General features: G+C 46.8%; 1 protein-coding gene across 11 annotated transcripts in view; it reads right to left on the reverse strand.

Annotated features, from left to right (window-relative positions):
• Positions 1-5051: 5051 nt before the first annotated feature.
• The window catches only part of MACF1 (microtubule actin crosslinking factor 1), a 333835-nt gene continuing 325502 nt past the window's right edge, over positions 5052-13384 (reverse strand). For 6 of the 11 annotated variants that reach the window (XM_061122317.1, XM_061122316.1, XM_061122318.1 and 3 more), the window contains 3 exons: positions 10539-10750; positions 7287-7416; positions 5052-6524 (listed from right to left, as the gene is read on the reverse strand). In XM_061122317.1, coding sequence (XP_060978300.1) covers positions 6268-6524; positions 7287-7416; positions 10539-10750 — 599 coding nt within the window. In that variant the 3' untranslated portion in view covers positions 5052-6267. Of the gene's footprint in view, positions 6525-7286; positions 7417-9888; positions 10000-10538; positions 10751-13384 lie in introns of all 11 variants that reach the window. The other 5 variants (XM_061122312.1, XM_061122311.1, XM_061122308.1 and 2 more) reach the window with 1 other exon arrangement.

The following is a 13384-nucleotide window of genomic DNA, read 5'->3' on the forward strand; positions in this document are numbered from 1 at the left end:
TATCTCAGTCCAACTGGGAGCCGTCGGGTCCCGCCCCTCGGACCCGACCAATGGGGGTGCGGGGGCGGGGACAAGGCTCTGGGAAGGGGCTCTGTATGGCTGGTGTTGGAGACTTGAGATACAACTGGGTGTAGATGATCCGGCGAGAAATCCGCAGTGGTGCTGTCGGGGGCCTAGCTGTCGTCCTGGACTCCCCTCCCTCGCTGGCTGCGCTGTCGGGCGGGCGCGGGGACTGGGCCTGGGAACCCAGGGTAGAATCACGGTCGGGGAGATCAGACCCTGCGCTTCCGCGGAGGCGTGTCCTTCCTTGATCGCCCTGCCCGAGCCGGATCCCAACTCAGTCTGGCCCGCGAAGTGACCCGGCAGCCCTGCCTGGTGCGTTGGGGTGTCGCCGTAGGACCCGAAACGTCTCAGTCGGGTCTAGAAGTGGAGGGGTTCGCGGGTACCAGCCAAGTCTAGAGAGTGGGTCGCATCCCTCTAGCAGCAGCATCCAGGCCTGAGTTTCCCGTCACTGTAGCTGCTGGCCGGCCTCCCGGCGTCTTCCCCGCAGTCCCCTTGCGTGAGCCTTTGGGAGCTCCTTCCCAGACATCTGACTCCCGTTGGATCACGGCTCCCGGCGCGCCCACCCGCCTGGCTCCGGCGCGCTCTCGGTCGGCGCCTCCGGCCGGCCGCCCCAGCAGCTCCAGCAGGCGCGCTGTCATCGCCAGGCTTGCTGTGAGCCCTCTGGACCCCGGTGCGGGGCCAGCCGCGCGCGGGATGTGCCTCCGCGGGTCAAGGAGCTCTGGCGTCCTTCCTGCTATTTTGCGCATCTTTATTGTCACGGCCCTCAGCGGTTTGAGACAGGGCTTCTCATGAAACTCCTCGATTGACTAGCTCCGCATAGTTCAGTCGGTAAAGAATCTTCCTGCAATGCAGGAGACCTGGGTTTGATACCTGGGTCGGGAAGATCCCCTGCAGAAGGAAATGGCAACCCACTCCAGTATTCTTGCCTGGAGAATCCCATGGATAGAGCAGCCTGGCAGGCTACAGTCCATGGGGTCCTAAGAGTTGGACACCACATAGCGACTAAACCACCACCACCATTCTGCACAGACCCTTCCCTAGGTGCTAATCTCACCTCGTTTATTCATTTATGGTTAAGGAGCTGCACTGGGAGGAAAGTGAAGTCAGTCATGTATGACTCTGCAACCCCACGTACTGTATAGCTCGCCAGTCTCCTCTGTCCATGGGATTTTCCAGACAAGAGTGCTGGAGTGGATTGCCATTTCCTTCTCCAGAGGATCTTCCCAACGCAGGGATCAAACCTGGGTCTCCCGCATTATAGGCAGACGCTTTACCGTCTGAGCCACCAGGGACAAAGAGACACATAAATTGAGCTGCGAAGGCCGGAATGAATTGGTTAGGAGTGGAGTGTTTCAAGGTAGAAGCAAAAGCTTGTGTGAAGGCCATGACTCCAAAGAGCATAACGATAGCAGATGACAGTTAGCACTGTTCGTGTACCAGCCACGTTCTGTGTCATTTCTTTCCTGATCACACCTTGTTATAGGGGCGTTGCACCCCCCATTCCCCACCTCACTTAACAGATGAGGAGACAAAGGCACCCAGGGGCTAAGGGACTTCCCTCAAGTCACATAGCAGTGGAGCTGGGTTGGAGTAGTGAACATTTCACATGAGTGAAATGTTCAGAGAAGTCTGGAGAGACTAGGGGGCAAGTGGGCAGGTGAGGACTCTGGATAGCAGATGGTTATGGCACCCCAATGTGGGTTCAAAATAAAACTTCAAAATATATGTATGATTTATTTTATCCAATGAAATTCAGATTTCCCCACGATCACTGCAAACTTAAAAATATATCAAATCTTAAATCCAGTCACTTGCTGGTGTCTTAAGTCCATGCCTAGTTTTCCTTTTACCCAACATGTAAATCTCTACAAGACTGCTAAACCCGCTAAGAATGCTTCAGACTAGCCATTCAAAGTGCCCAGGGCCTGACCAGAGGCTGGATGCAGAGGGGACTATGGATTGGAGGGAGCATGGAGTAAGGACCTACAGCTGAAGACAGGTACAGTAATGCGAGGGGTCAAGACAACAATGATCCTTTAAGAGAGATGGGATGGAGGGCTGTTAGGGTGAATCCATTGGTGACTCCACATGCAGAGGCAGGGGACAGAGTTGAGGGTATCCCCTTGTCAGACTTAGTCAGGGTCTATGAAATCTGCCCTCTTCCTTGTCCCTATGTTCCTGGGCTTCCCTCTGCATTTCCTCTTTTGAGTCCATACGTCACTGGGGGCCTCAGATCTAGCCTGTAATTCTCCCATTGTATACTGTATAATACTGGCCTCCCAGCAAGACTGCAAGCAGCCCTGGTGCTGGTCTGATTCTTGTAATAGAAATTATCTCCATTTAGGATGACTGGAGATGGCTGTGCTCTTGAAACGATGGCCTCACATTCCCATAAACCACTGGGTGCTGATCTGTACTGTGCCCTGAGCCAGAGATGAAGATGCCCAGCTTCCGGCCCTTCAGTGGCCCTCAGGGCTCACAAGTGAACAGTCTTTTTGAAGGCAGAATGGAGGCTGTTCTCTGACAGAGGGGCCAGCAAAGTGTCTGGTGGGGCAGAAAAACTGGGGACAGGTGATCTGTGAGTGGCATCTTGGAACTCCTGAACTTGAGGGGAACTGACATGGGGAAGGTTTCTTGGAGAGTTCAGTTCAGTCCAACTCAGTCGTGTCCAACTCTCTGTGACCCCATGGACTGCAGCATGCCAGGCCTCCTTGTCTATCACCAACTCTTGGAGTCTACTCAAACTCATGTCCATTGAGTCGGTGATGCCATCCAACCATCTCATCCTCTGTCGTCCCCTTCTCTTCCCGCCTTCAATCTTCCCCAGCATCAGGGTCTTTTCCAATGAGTCAGTTCTTCACATCGGGTGGCCAAAGTATTGGAGTTTCAGCTTTAGCATCAGTCCTTCCAATGAATATTCAGGACTGATTTCATTTAGGATGGACTGGTTGGATCTCCTTGCAGTCCAAGGGACTCTCAAGAGTCTTCTCCAACACCATAGTTCAAAAGCATCAATTCTTCGGCGCTCAGCTTTCTTTATGGCCCAACTCTCAAATCCATACATGACTACTGGAAAAACCGTAGCCTTGACTAGATGGACCTTTGTTGTCAAAGTAATGTCTCTGCTTTTTAATATGCTGTCTAGGTTGGTCACAACTTTTTTTCCAGGGAGCAACTGTCTTAATTTCATGGCTGTGGTCACCATCTGCAGTGATTCTGGAGCCCCCCAAAATAAAGTCTTTCACTGTTTCCATTGTTTCCCCATCTATTTGCCATGAAGTGATGGGACCAGATGCCATGATCTTAGTTTTCTGAATGTTGAGTTTTAAGCCAAGCTTTTCACTCTTTCACTTTCATCAAGAGGCTCTTTCGTTCTTCTTCACTTTCTGCCCTAAGGGTCATCTGCCTATCTGAGGTTATTGCTATTTCTCCCGGCAATCTTGATTCCAGCTTGTGCTTCATCCAGTCCAACATTTCTCGTGATGTACTCTGCATATAAGTTAAATAAGCAGGGTGACAATACTCATTTCCTGATTTGGAACCAGCCTGTTGTTCCATGTCCAGAGTCGGGTCAAACAAGGGCCTCCCCAGCCACTTGGCAACTTTGTGATCTTGGGCAAGTCACTGAACCTCTCTCAGGCTGTCCCTCATCTAAAAGTGAGGCTCATGATTGCAGGATTATGATGTGAATTATGTAAGAATGTACATAGAGCCTTAGCAGAGCTGGCACACAGCAAGCACTCAATACATGTTAGCTATTGTTATTCAAGGCTCTAGAACCTGCCCTCCTCTATCCTAGCAGACACCAAGTCTGCATTACTTGTTTAGCACTTGTGTCACAGAACTGCAGATGTAACCCCTTTCCTGTCATCCCTGAATTTCCCACATGGTCTTGCACACAGGTGTTTACTGAATGGAAAGGCACTTTCTGCAGACTGCACCCTAGCTGAACTTTGTTGCAAAGACTGAGGGAAACCCTGAACTCCTTGGTAAGAAAAACAGTGACTGTGGTCCAGATTCTGAGAAAATGGAGATCAAGTTCCTTCCAGCATGCTTCTGCAGCTAGGAAGTCTAGAGGGGTAAGCAGATTTTGAGTGAAAAGACCTTCTTACAAAGTTCCAACATCCTGAACTTAAACTTGATTCCACAGAGAACAGAGTAAGCTCTTGCTTCAGAATCTGTCAGGCTGCACATCCCATTAATTAAAAAATTTGATGTTTGGCCTCAAACAGCTCTGGCAATCATGTGACCTTCTTACCGAATTCCCGTATCACAAGGAGTGTGACCCAATGAGCAAGGATGCAGGTGGCTGAGGACGAATCCCTCTTACCTCTCAAGTTCTCTAGTTATTTCCTAGTCTAATTCCTGTGTCAGAGTTACCTAATATTTGGCTGTTCTAATTATTATAAAGCCAACCCGGGGCTGAAGGGAAACGAACTGGCAGGCTTGGATAGGGAGCCAAGGACTAGATTCAAGGTCCATTTCCACTGTTTATTTATTATGTGATCTCAGGAAAATTACTTTCTTCTCATTTACTTTCCCATTTGTTTCTCTGTCTATACAACAAAGGGGCTAGATTTGATGATCACTTTTGTTTCTACCTCTGAAATCCTATTTATTCTACCATTTAACCAGAAATTTCAGCATACTGTGGGAAACTGGCCCATATTCTGAAGCTCTAAGGCCTGTGATTTCTACAACAGAAATCTTACATACTGGTTATTTGTTTAATGATCTAAATGGGGTAGATAGCCCTACAGATTTACATTAACAACTGTCTATTTCTTTGTCCCCCTTGTTAATTTGTTAAATGAAATTAATGAGAATAAGATATACAAGAAAAAAATTATTAATGAACTCCATAATTTATCCAAGATATCAGGATTTGAATAATACACTGAAGTAGCTAAAACACAATCATTCCCCAGAGTAATATGTTATATATAAGGTAATGGTTGAGAAAAAAAAAAGGCAGGAAATACAAAATATTTGTTACTGCAAGCAATTTTAATACAAAAGTGTGTCTTGTTTTTAAACAGTTCATTGGTAGAGCTTCAGTTTCTGCCTCAATTAAAACCAATTGAGATAATCACACAGCAACATGGTCGGAGCTGAAGAGGAACAGCAGCTAAAAATCAGGAGCCCCAGACAGCCCCTCTTCATGGTCACTTGGTCAGTTGACTTTATTACGCACAAAAAAAAAGACGGAGGAAGCAAACGGGACTTGTTAACAAGTGTGCTGGTGAACTCCTTTAAAGGACGAGTGAGTGTTTGTTTTACGTCCATATTTTCAGAATAGGCTCGTGGAATTCATTCCTCAGTTTGTGGGAAGTTGATCGGCCATTTTAAATAAATAGCAAAAAAATGCAGATAAACAAAGTGTAATTCACGATGCCACCAGGGAGTCTCCCTTTGCTGACGGCCTGGGTCCCAGTGAGCACAGGAGTTATTAGTGGCCAGGTTGGAAAGGAAGTTATGAACCAGGACTCTTAAAAACCTCAATGTTCTGACGTTTTCTGAACGGTTACGTTTACCCCTGAATTCTAGCAGCTATTTGTCCTTTAAACACCCAGTACTGAAACAATATTCAAAGACAGTATTGCAATGAACTCCTTTTGCTGTATCATGTGCAAACATTACCTAGATGAGGTTCCCTCTCTTCAGCTAAAATCACACAACATTAAAAACAATGGAAAAAGCAATCAGAAGTGCCCTCCCCTCGGTTCTCACTAATTGAGGTGTCTGTGATTTACAAAAAAAGAGTTCCTAAACACTGCAGGATTCTTATTTTTTTAATATAATTTATCTTGCTGAGACAGCAAGTCAAGTTTATAAAGAAGATGCATTTAGGAATAATCCTAAAAGATAAAGCAGGTTTACAACCCTGCACCGCGCAGAAACCCTATTTAGAGGCTTTTTTTTTTTTTTTTAATACACATTTGCATCTTGACCTTTTTGCTTGTTCTCAAATATTTCATTTCTGGGCCCCATCCATTACAGGGTTACCAGGAGGCAAATTTTATCTACATAAATATTCACATGAAAATAGTAACTTACAAAAAGAAAAAAAAATAAGGCAGCTTCATAACACAATTATTCTTTTACACTTTTAACAATATAACTTCTCCCATTCAGAATAAATATACACCCAATGCATGGAGCAGGATTCAAAGTGGAGAGAGGCTTGGGGGTGCTTGTACAGTGTTATCGCTTGGGGCCTGGAGTCCTGGGGGAGGCAGTGGTGGTCTTCTTGGACATGGTGGGGATTTTGGAAGGCTTGTTGAGCCCCCTCCTGGAGCTGCCCTGGCCCCCTGCGGCACTGCTCTCCGAAGTGTCTGAACACGCAGACTGTGTCTCTAAAAGGTCAAAGTCAGAAGCATCGCTTCCTCGACGGCTGCTGGCTCGACTCCCGGCCCGACTCCCAGCTCGACTCCCAGGGCGACTGGCTGACTTTTTAGGGTCTGGAATTTAAGAATAAAGTGGCAGACTTAATAAAGACAGCACTGGTGGGTGGGCGGAGGGCATGGTGGTGGTGGTGTGGCGAACAAGAGAACCAGAGGCCAGGGTTCTGACCCTAATACCACCTGATGTGCTGAGTGACCTTGGGCAAACCAGAGTCTTTCTGAATCTCGGTTCTCTCACCTATACAGAAGCTGCCGAAGCCTTTTCTAACTTTGTGCTTCTACCTGAGAAGAGTCCTGAGGACCAGAAAGTAGCTTCTCTCAGCAGCACTGTCGCGTCACACGCCCCCATGGCGGAGTGGAGCGGGGCTGCCCTGGGGCCTTGGCTCGGAGGAGAGAGCCACACAGCGGACTAAGAACCGGGGGGAGGAGGGCCGGCAAAGAGAGCAGCAAGTGGAAGCCAAAGCCCTGGGTTCCCAGGAGGAACGTCCACAGGTGAGCAGACGTGATCCTCCCCTGACTCTCAGCTCCCAGCAGACATAAATACGGTGTGTTAGGAAGCCCTTCCCCCTCTTACATTCTCCCCCATACAATCGTTTCTGATGACGAATAGGTGCTGTGGCTTTGGCTGTGGGAGCGCCTGCTCCCGGGAGGCAAGGTTTGAGCCAGCTGTCCTCTGGGCACCGCACCTGTGTTTCTCTCCTTCTCTGCTCCTCAGAGAGGAGTGAAGCGCTGCCGAGAGGCTGCTGTTTCCAGATTTCCAGGCTGGCCATGGCCCCTCATCCTTATCCCCAGTGGAGAAGTGCTAGGGCAGGTCCTTACCTGCCCGATTCGTTTTGGCACCTGTGGACGCTGGGGAAGAACTATTGCTAGTATCGCCAGCAAGCGATGTTCGACTTGAATGAAAGGCGGGTGTGGGTCGTTTCAACTTGCTGCCTGTTGATGGAATAACCTTTAAAAAACAAAAAGGTCATATTTACTTGGTGAAATCGTTGACAGAAATTCCACTTTACAAGGTTTACTCAAGCCCTCCTCATTTCTAAAAAACTGAAAAGCTAGTTAAAAGTCCAGGAAAACAATGATTTATTTTGAAAGTATGCTAGGTCATGAATTTTGAGCATTTCCAAAATAAAGCCTTCATGTACCAATTAAAGGTTTCAAAATGTCTTCCAATGCCTTTTATCTTACTGATAAATTTCTACTAGAAAAAAAAATCCTCAAATGCTAAGATTACAGTAGTCAAAACAAACAGAAATATGACAAATGAGTAAAGGTAAGAAATCCAAATACTCCAAAGTATCAAAGTTTTGGGGTTAGAACTGTGACATATGAGTTCTAACCCCAAACTCTTAGCATGGAGATCCAAGTATTACTCTAGTCCCTATTAAGCAGATGCAGTAAATTCAGTGAAGTAGATCTATCTCTTCACTGGTAGAATGAAGATTAAATTACTTGACCTGATCAAATGAACGATCAGGAGAAGCACGTGAGAGTGGGGCTGTGCTATGAGGAGCAAGGCTCTGAGCGGCCCGGGACCAGAAGGGCCTGGGTCTGGACTTAACATGAACTGGCACGTGAGCCTTCCCTTCTCGCCTTGGAAACCAGGGAAGGAGCCTGCCTCTCCAAACCCCATGGCTACACACTGCCTTTTGTTCAGTCTACTGCAGCCACTGGCCTGCTGCTGTCCCTTCAACAGCCCAGCAAGGCTCCCTGTTTGCTGCCTGAAACCTCCCAGGTTAAAGCAGAAACTCCAGAAAAGCAGGGACTTTGTTTGCTCCCTCTCACACCCTAGGCACCTAATACTACATCTGGCACAGACAAGGGGCCCAATATAAACTTGTTGAGCGAATAAGTCACATGCAGAAGCACTTCCTAAACTGGCAGAGAGCTGGCTAGATGTATGTTATCATTACTGATGCTGGTAGGAGCTCCATTTCTCGTCTGAGTGTATATTTTTTTAAAAAAAGAATTTGGAGAGAAAATATTTTAAATCTATTCTGAGTATCACTCATGCCACAGCATGCTCTTCTAATTTTTCTTTGAAATCAATCATGTAAATTGTTTTCCAGGACTTTTAAGATGTTTATACATAAAGAAAAGAGTAAAGCAACCCATTTCGTTGTGTTTCTTCTTTATAAAGAAAGAGCAAAAGCGACAGAGGGATTCACATTCCACCACAAACCCTCCTGGCCCACACAGGAGGAACAGCACCAGTTTCAGAAGCTACTGCTGCTGGGCAGACGTGGCCCCAGAGATGTTGGGCTGGGAGTCTGCGCCAGGACAGTGTGCAGAATACCAGTACTTAAGAGAAGATGAAACCTTGAAATGAAATGAAACCAAAGGTGAAACCTTAAGACAGAAAGGCTGATCTATCAGAATCCTATGAGAATTGGCACTTCATAATTAAGACATTAAAAATTCTAGAACTTTTGAGACTTTCATGAAACTGGAGCCATTGAAGAAGAAAAAGCAGGACAGGCAGGTTGAATCATGGGGTTTTAGTGTCAGTGGGTCCCCAGATCACATTCTAAGCCAGATGTATTTCTGAACTGAAGCGGGATGAAACCCAGGAAAGCGAGTCCGTGTGTGGACACTGGCTTCCTGTACCTCCTGTTTACACTGGTTGAAGCTTGACACGACTAAACACAGTGCCATGTTTTGAGGCACAAGAACCCAGTGTTTTCCGGCAGCTAGTGCCAACTGTACCGCTATCAGACAAGCTGCTGGTCCACATTTTATTTCTGAAACACTGCTCTTCCCAAAGCACTTGGGCATTTTAATGACTGCACTTGAACATGCTGAATTGCTGGCATGTGTATTCAAATCAAGGCTATAGAAACCCAAGTGCCTGGGCCAAGGAATTCAGAAACTGAAACCTGAGCCTCAGAGCAGTGTTCACGAATGCTGTGCTTGGCTGAAGGAGGCAGCACCCAGGCCTCGGACCAGCGTGGCAATACCAACCACCCCCGGAATGTGACTCCGGGTGGGAGGGTGCCAGCCACTCTTCCGTCCTAGGCAAAGACAGAACACTGTTGAACATGCACCGTTGTTGAATTTCAAGTGTTCATAACTCGTTTGTGTCAGATACGACGACTGGAGACTCCAAGAGGCCTGATTATAAACAATATTGATAAATCACCACGAATGACCACTGTTTACCACTCTGAACAAATATCATTCTAAGGACTGTTGGGAAGTTGTTACACAATACAGTCTCAGGCATCACTTATTTATCTCCAGTTTTGGTGAATCCGAGTTAGAAACCCCTGAAAGACAATGGACGGGATGAATCAGCTGTGAAAGCAAACACCACAAAGATGGAAAAGAGCACGGGTTCGTGTCAGGAGGGAGGGCTGGTTAGGTTCTCGGCATGAGCGAGGGCCTGGTCTTGCCTGTGTCCTTAGTCAGCAAAGCCATACTCTACCTCGGGGCTGGGCAGCTGGAGGTCAGGATAGTGGCTGTCCCTGACAGGGGTGCCAGCTCTACTGTTTACCAACCAGGGTTTGTCATAACAGCGAGAGAACTGAAGCGGAGTCTGTGAAACGGAAATCCAAAGGGAAGGACGGGAACAATTGAAAGTGGAACAGAAAAGGAGCAAATTGGGAACATAAAATAAATAATAAATAAATAAATAATAAATAGAAGACACTAAATTTTAAAGAAACAGAAAACAAAATAAAATGTGCATCAGTCCAACGGGATGAAAGGGGCCAAGGCAGAAAGGCAGTAGCATTCTTCATCTACAACCCATCATCACAACGAACTTCTCTCTTACTTAGCTCCAGCTGCACAGATAGTGCCTGGATTTTCAAGATCAGTAACCCCGGATGGGTTCAAACTCAAAATGGGAATACGTGGAAAGAAGCGCTTTGGACTGAATGACTCAATTCCTATTTAAACGTCCTTTCCGGCCATGTTAAAGGTCCAGATCTGTGTACCACTAGGGCCTGGCCAGCCTGGTCTATATGTCTCCAAGTTCCTCTCCTCACTGGAGTCTTTCAGAGGCTACACTGAACAACGGCCACGTGCAGAGCTGGGAGCGGGGCAGGAGGTCATGCCCGAGGCTGTACGTACCTTGGTGCCACTGGCCGGGGTGGCTGGAGAGGATGGCATGGATGTGCAGCTGTGGTTACTCTGACTAGCACTTGAGCTGGAGCGGGTGGGGGAGGCTGCGCGGGAAGATGGTTTGGACCTTCGACCCCGGGACCGGAAAGGCGTCATGCCCTGCGATGCCCCCTCAGGGAGGATGAATTTCTCTCTAAGTTCGATGTTAGTTCTACCTCGTGCTAGAAAAGGGAATAAATACACACACATACAGTGACAGTTAACCTTGAAAAAATATATCTTTGATGGTCACACAGCTGCTTGACCCCACGAAAACAGTTATATAATTTATAGGTTTAGTACCATCTGCGGCTTCTTTTAAAATAGAGATATACTCCTGATTTATCAGCCTTGTCATGATTCTTACCCACAGCAGACACATTAGCAAATAACCCCTTGGTTTGTTGTAATAAAGAACTGTGTACCAAGCACCGTCCCATGCTGCGGTCATGATCTTGCCTTGGCACTGTCCCCCGGGTCAAGAGAAAGCAGATGCAGCAGTCCACAAACCTCCGAGGTTAAATCAAAACCTCTCTTTTCTCTCTCACAGGACATGTGTACTTTTTGCTCAACTCTTACAGGACACATGGTACTGAAACAGTATAGAAAACCAGATCACTGAAATTGAAATCATCTAGACAAGGGTCCCCAACCTCTGGGCCGCAGATCGGTACCTCCTATCAGACCAGGAGTGGCATCAGAAATAAAGGGCACAATGAATGTTATGCACTTGAATCATCCAGAAACTACCCCCTCCCCTGGTTCCGTGGAAAAACTGTCTCCCATGAAATTGGTCCCTGGGGCCAAAAAGGTTGGGGACCACTGATCTAGACCCTTCTACTTGAATTCAGTTGATAATAATCCTAAAGAAAGGGGTCCAGGGACTCAGGACAGTAAAAAGATCTGGGTTGAACTGTTAAGAAGTAAACATGTGGGAGGAGAGAGAGATCAAGACCATGCACAAAACTTGCCAGTGAGAAACCATTAAGTCAAAAGCTGAAAGCCACGAGAAGCTGAAGGCAGACCTGCGGTGGGAGAGGGGTGTCAGCTGGAGAGTCTGGGAAGAGCACTGACGGCCAGCAGTGCTGTCCCGGGGCTTCCTGGAGCCACCAGACCAGAACCCCACGTTTGGATTCGGTCAGAAGACAGCAAATACGGCCAACACACACATTAACTGTGAAAGACATTATGAATTTAAAAGAAACAATTCCCCTGCAATGTGTTCTTAGGTTACTCCTCACTGAAAGGTGTTAATTCTGTGATCACCTTCTGTCTCCTCATTCACCCCCCAAGCTGCTCCCTAGGACAGGTCTAAACAAACTGGACTGTTAGTAAAGCCTGGGAAAAGGGAACCACCATAAACAAACTATTTGCCATTCTTCCCTATATTAGATGTTTTACTTTGGCCAGAAACTGCAAGTTTAGAAGATTTCAGGTAATGGTACACACTCCTCTCTCCTGCCCAGTCCCATAAGTCCTCAAGAAATTTGAGGAATCTTGGTAGAATTAGACTTTAAATCAGGTTGCACGAGGCTTCATAAGCAGAGTGGTTTAAATTCCTAAGTCAAATCCAAATTCATTTCAATACGTGAAGTTGACATAACATATCAGAGTATCAGCTTAAAAGGGCTAACCTGGATACCAAAACCTCTGAGTTACAGTCCAGGCTCTTCCCAGCTGTGATCCCTCCTGCCTGGGGCTCTGTTTCCTCGGCCTCCCTAGAGGTGATCAGTCAGGCTGACTGATGTCTGAGGGTCCTTCTTGTCGGACGGTGCAGCATTCCTGGAATGCTAACCTGTTTCCTTCCTTCTCAGGCCCCAAAAGAACATGCCCTTCCAGGTTCATTCCTGGGCCCTCTGGTTCCCTATTGATCCTTTCCCCAAACTCCAGCACTTCCCTCAGTATCTAAACTCATGATTCTTAAAGAGAATCTCCTTCAGCACTAACCTGGGTACTTAATAACATTCTGTATTGCTAAACACTTATTTTATCTTTAATGTTTGCTAGCATGCCCAGCACAACGGCGGATGCACAGCAAGTGCTGAAGTAACACTGACAAATGGAAATCATTACTCAACTGAGGACCAACCACGATGCCTCAGAGGAGTTGTTTATGACCCTAGGCCAGAAAGAACTTCAGACATGTGGTTTAAACCGATGAGACTTAACAGTTCACTGAGCTCACTCTCCAGAAAACAACACAGTGACACAAGAGGAAGACTGAAATGGCATCACTGATGAGGGCAATTACATGTTAAATGCAATAATATAACGATAAGAACATGTTCCCCATGCACTCTGCAGTTTACAGCACGTGATCATGTGTAAATACGATGCTTGACTGTTCTCAGTAGCCAGTCAGCATCCTCACGTCATGGAAAACTGCAGCACTCAGAGGCTGAGGGCAGGGAAAACTATGCAAGAACTGGGACCAGAATCCTCATCTTCCACCCAAGCTGCCCTCTGCCCACTCCCAGCTCCATGCATCATCAGCTACACGAGCTCATCCCACTCTCGGCTGTACACTGCTCTAACCGCCCCCCTCCCCAGGGCAATCACTGGCAAGGGTCACAGACCACTACTGCCTCAGGGGATGCTTTTAAATTGTAGAAAGGGAAAAAAAAATTGTAGAAAGGTTGAAATCAACAGAAAACCAGAAAGAATTAAAACTGCTTAACCTTAGGGGAGAGTACTATTAAACTGTTAGTATCTTTATTCCTCTGCACAACTTTGTGTGTGTGTGTATGTCCATATATAAAAAATGCAAAAACATCAGAAACATTCCTCCATGTTTGATGTATCTGACATAACTTCAG

This window comes from Dama dama, chromosome 20, assembly GCF_033118175.1.
Source record: "Dama dama isolate Ldn47 chromosome 20, ASM3311817v1, whole genome shotgun sequence".
NCBI lineage: Eukaryota > Metazoa > Chordata > Mammalia > Artiodactyla > Cervidae > Dama > Dama dama.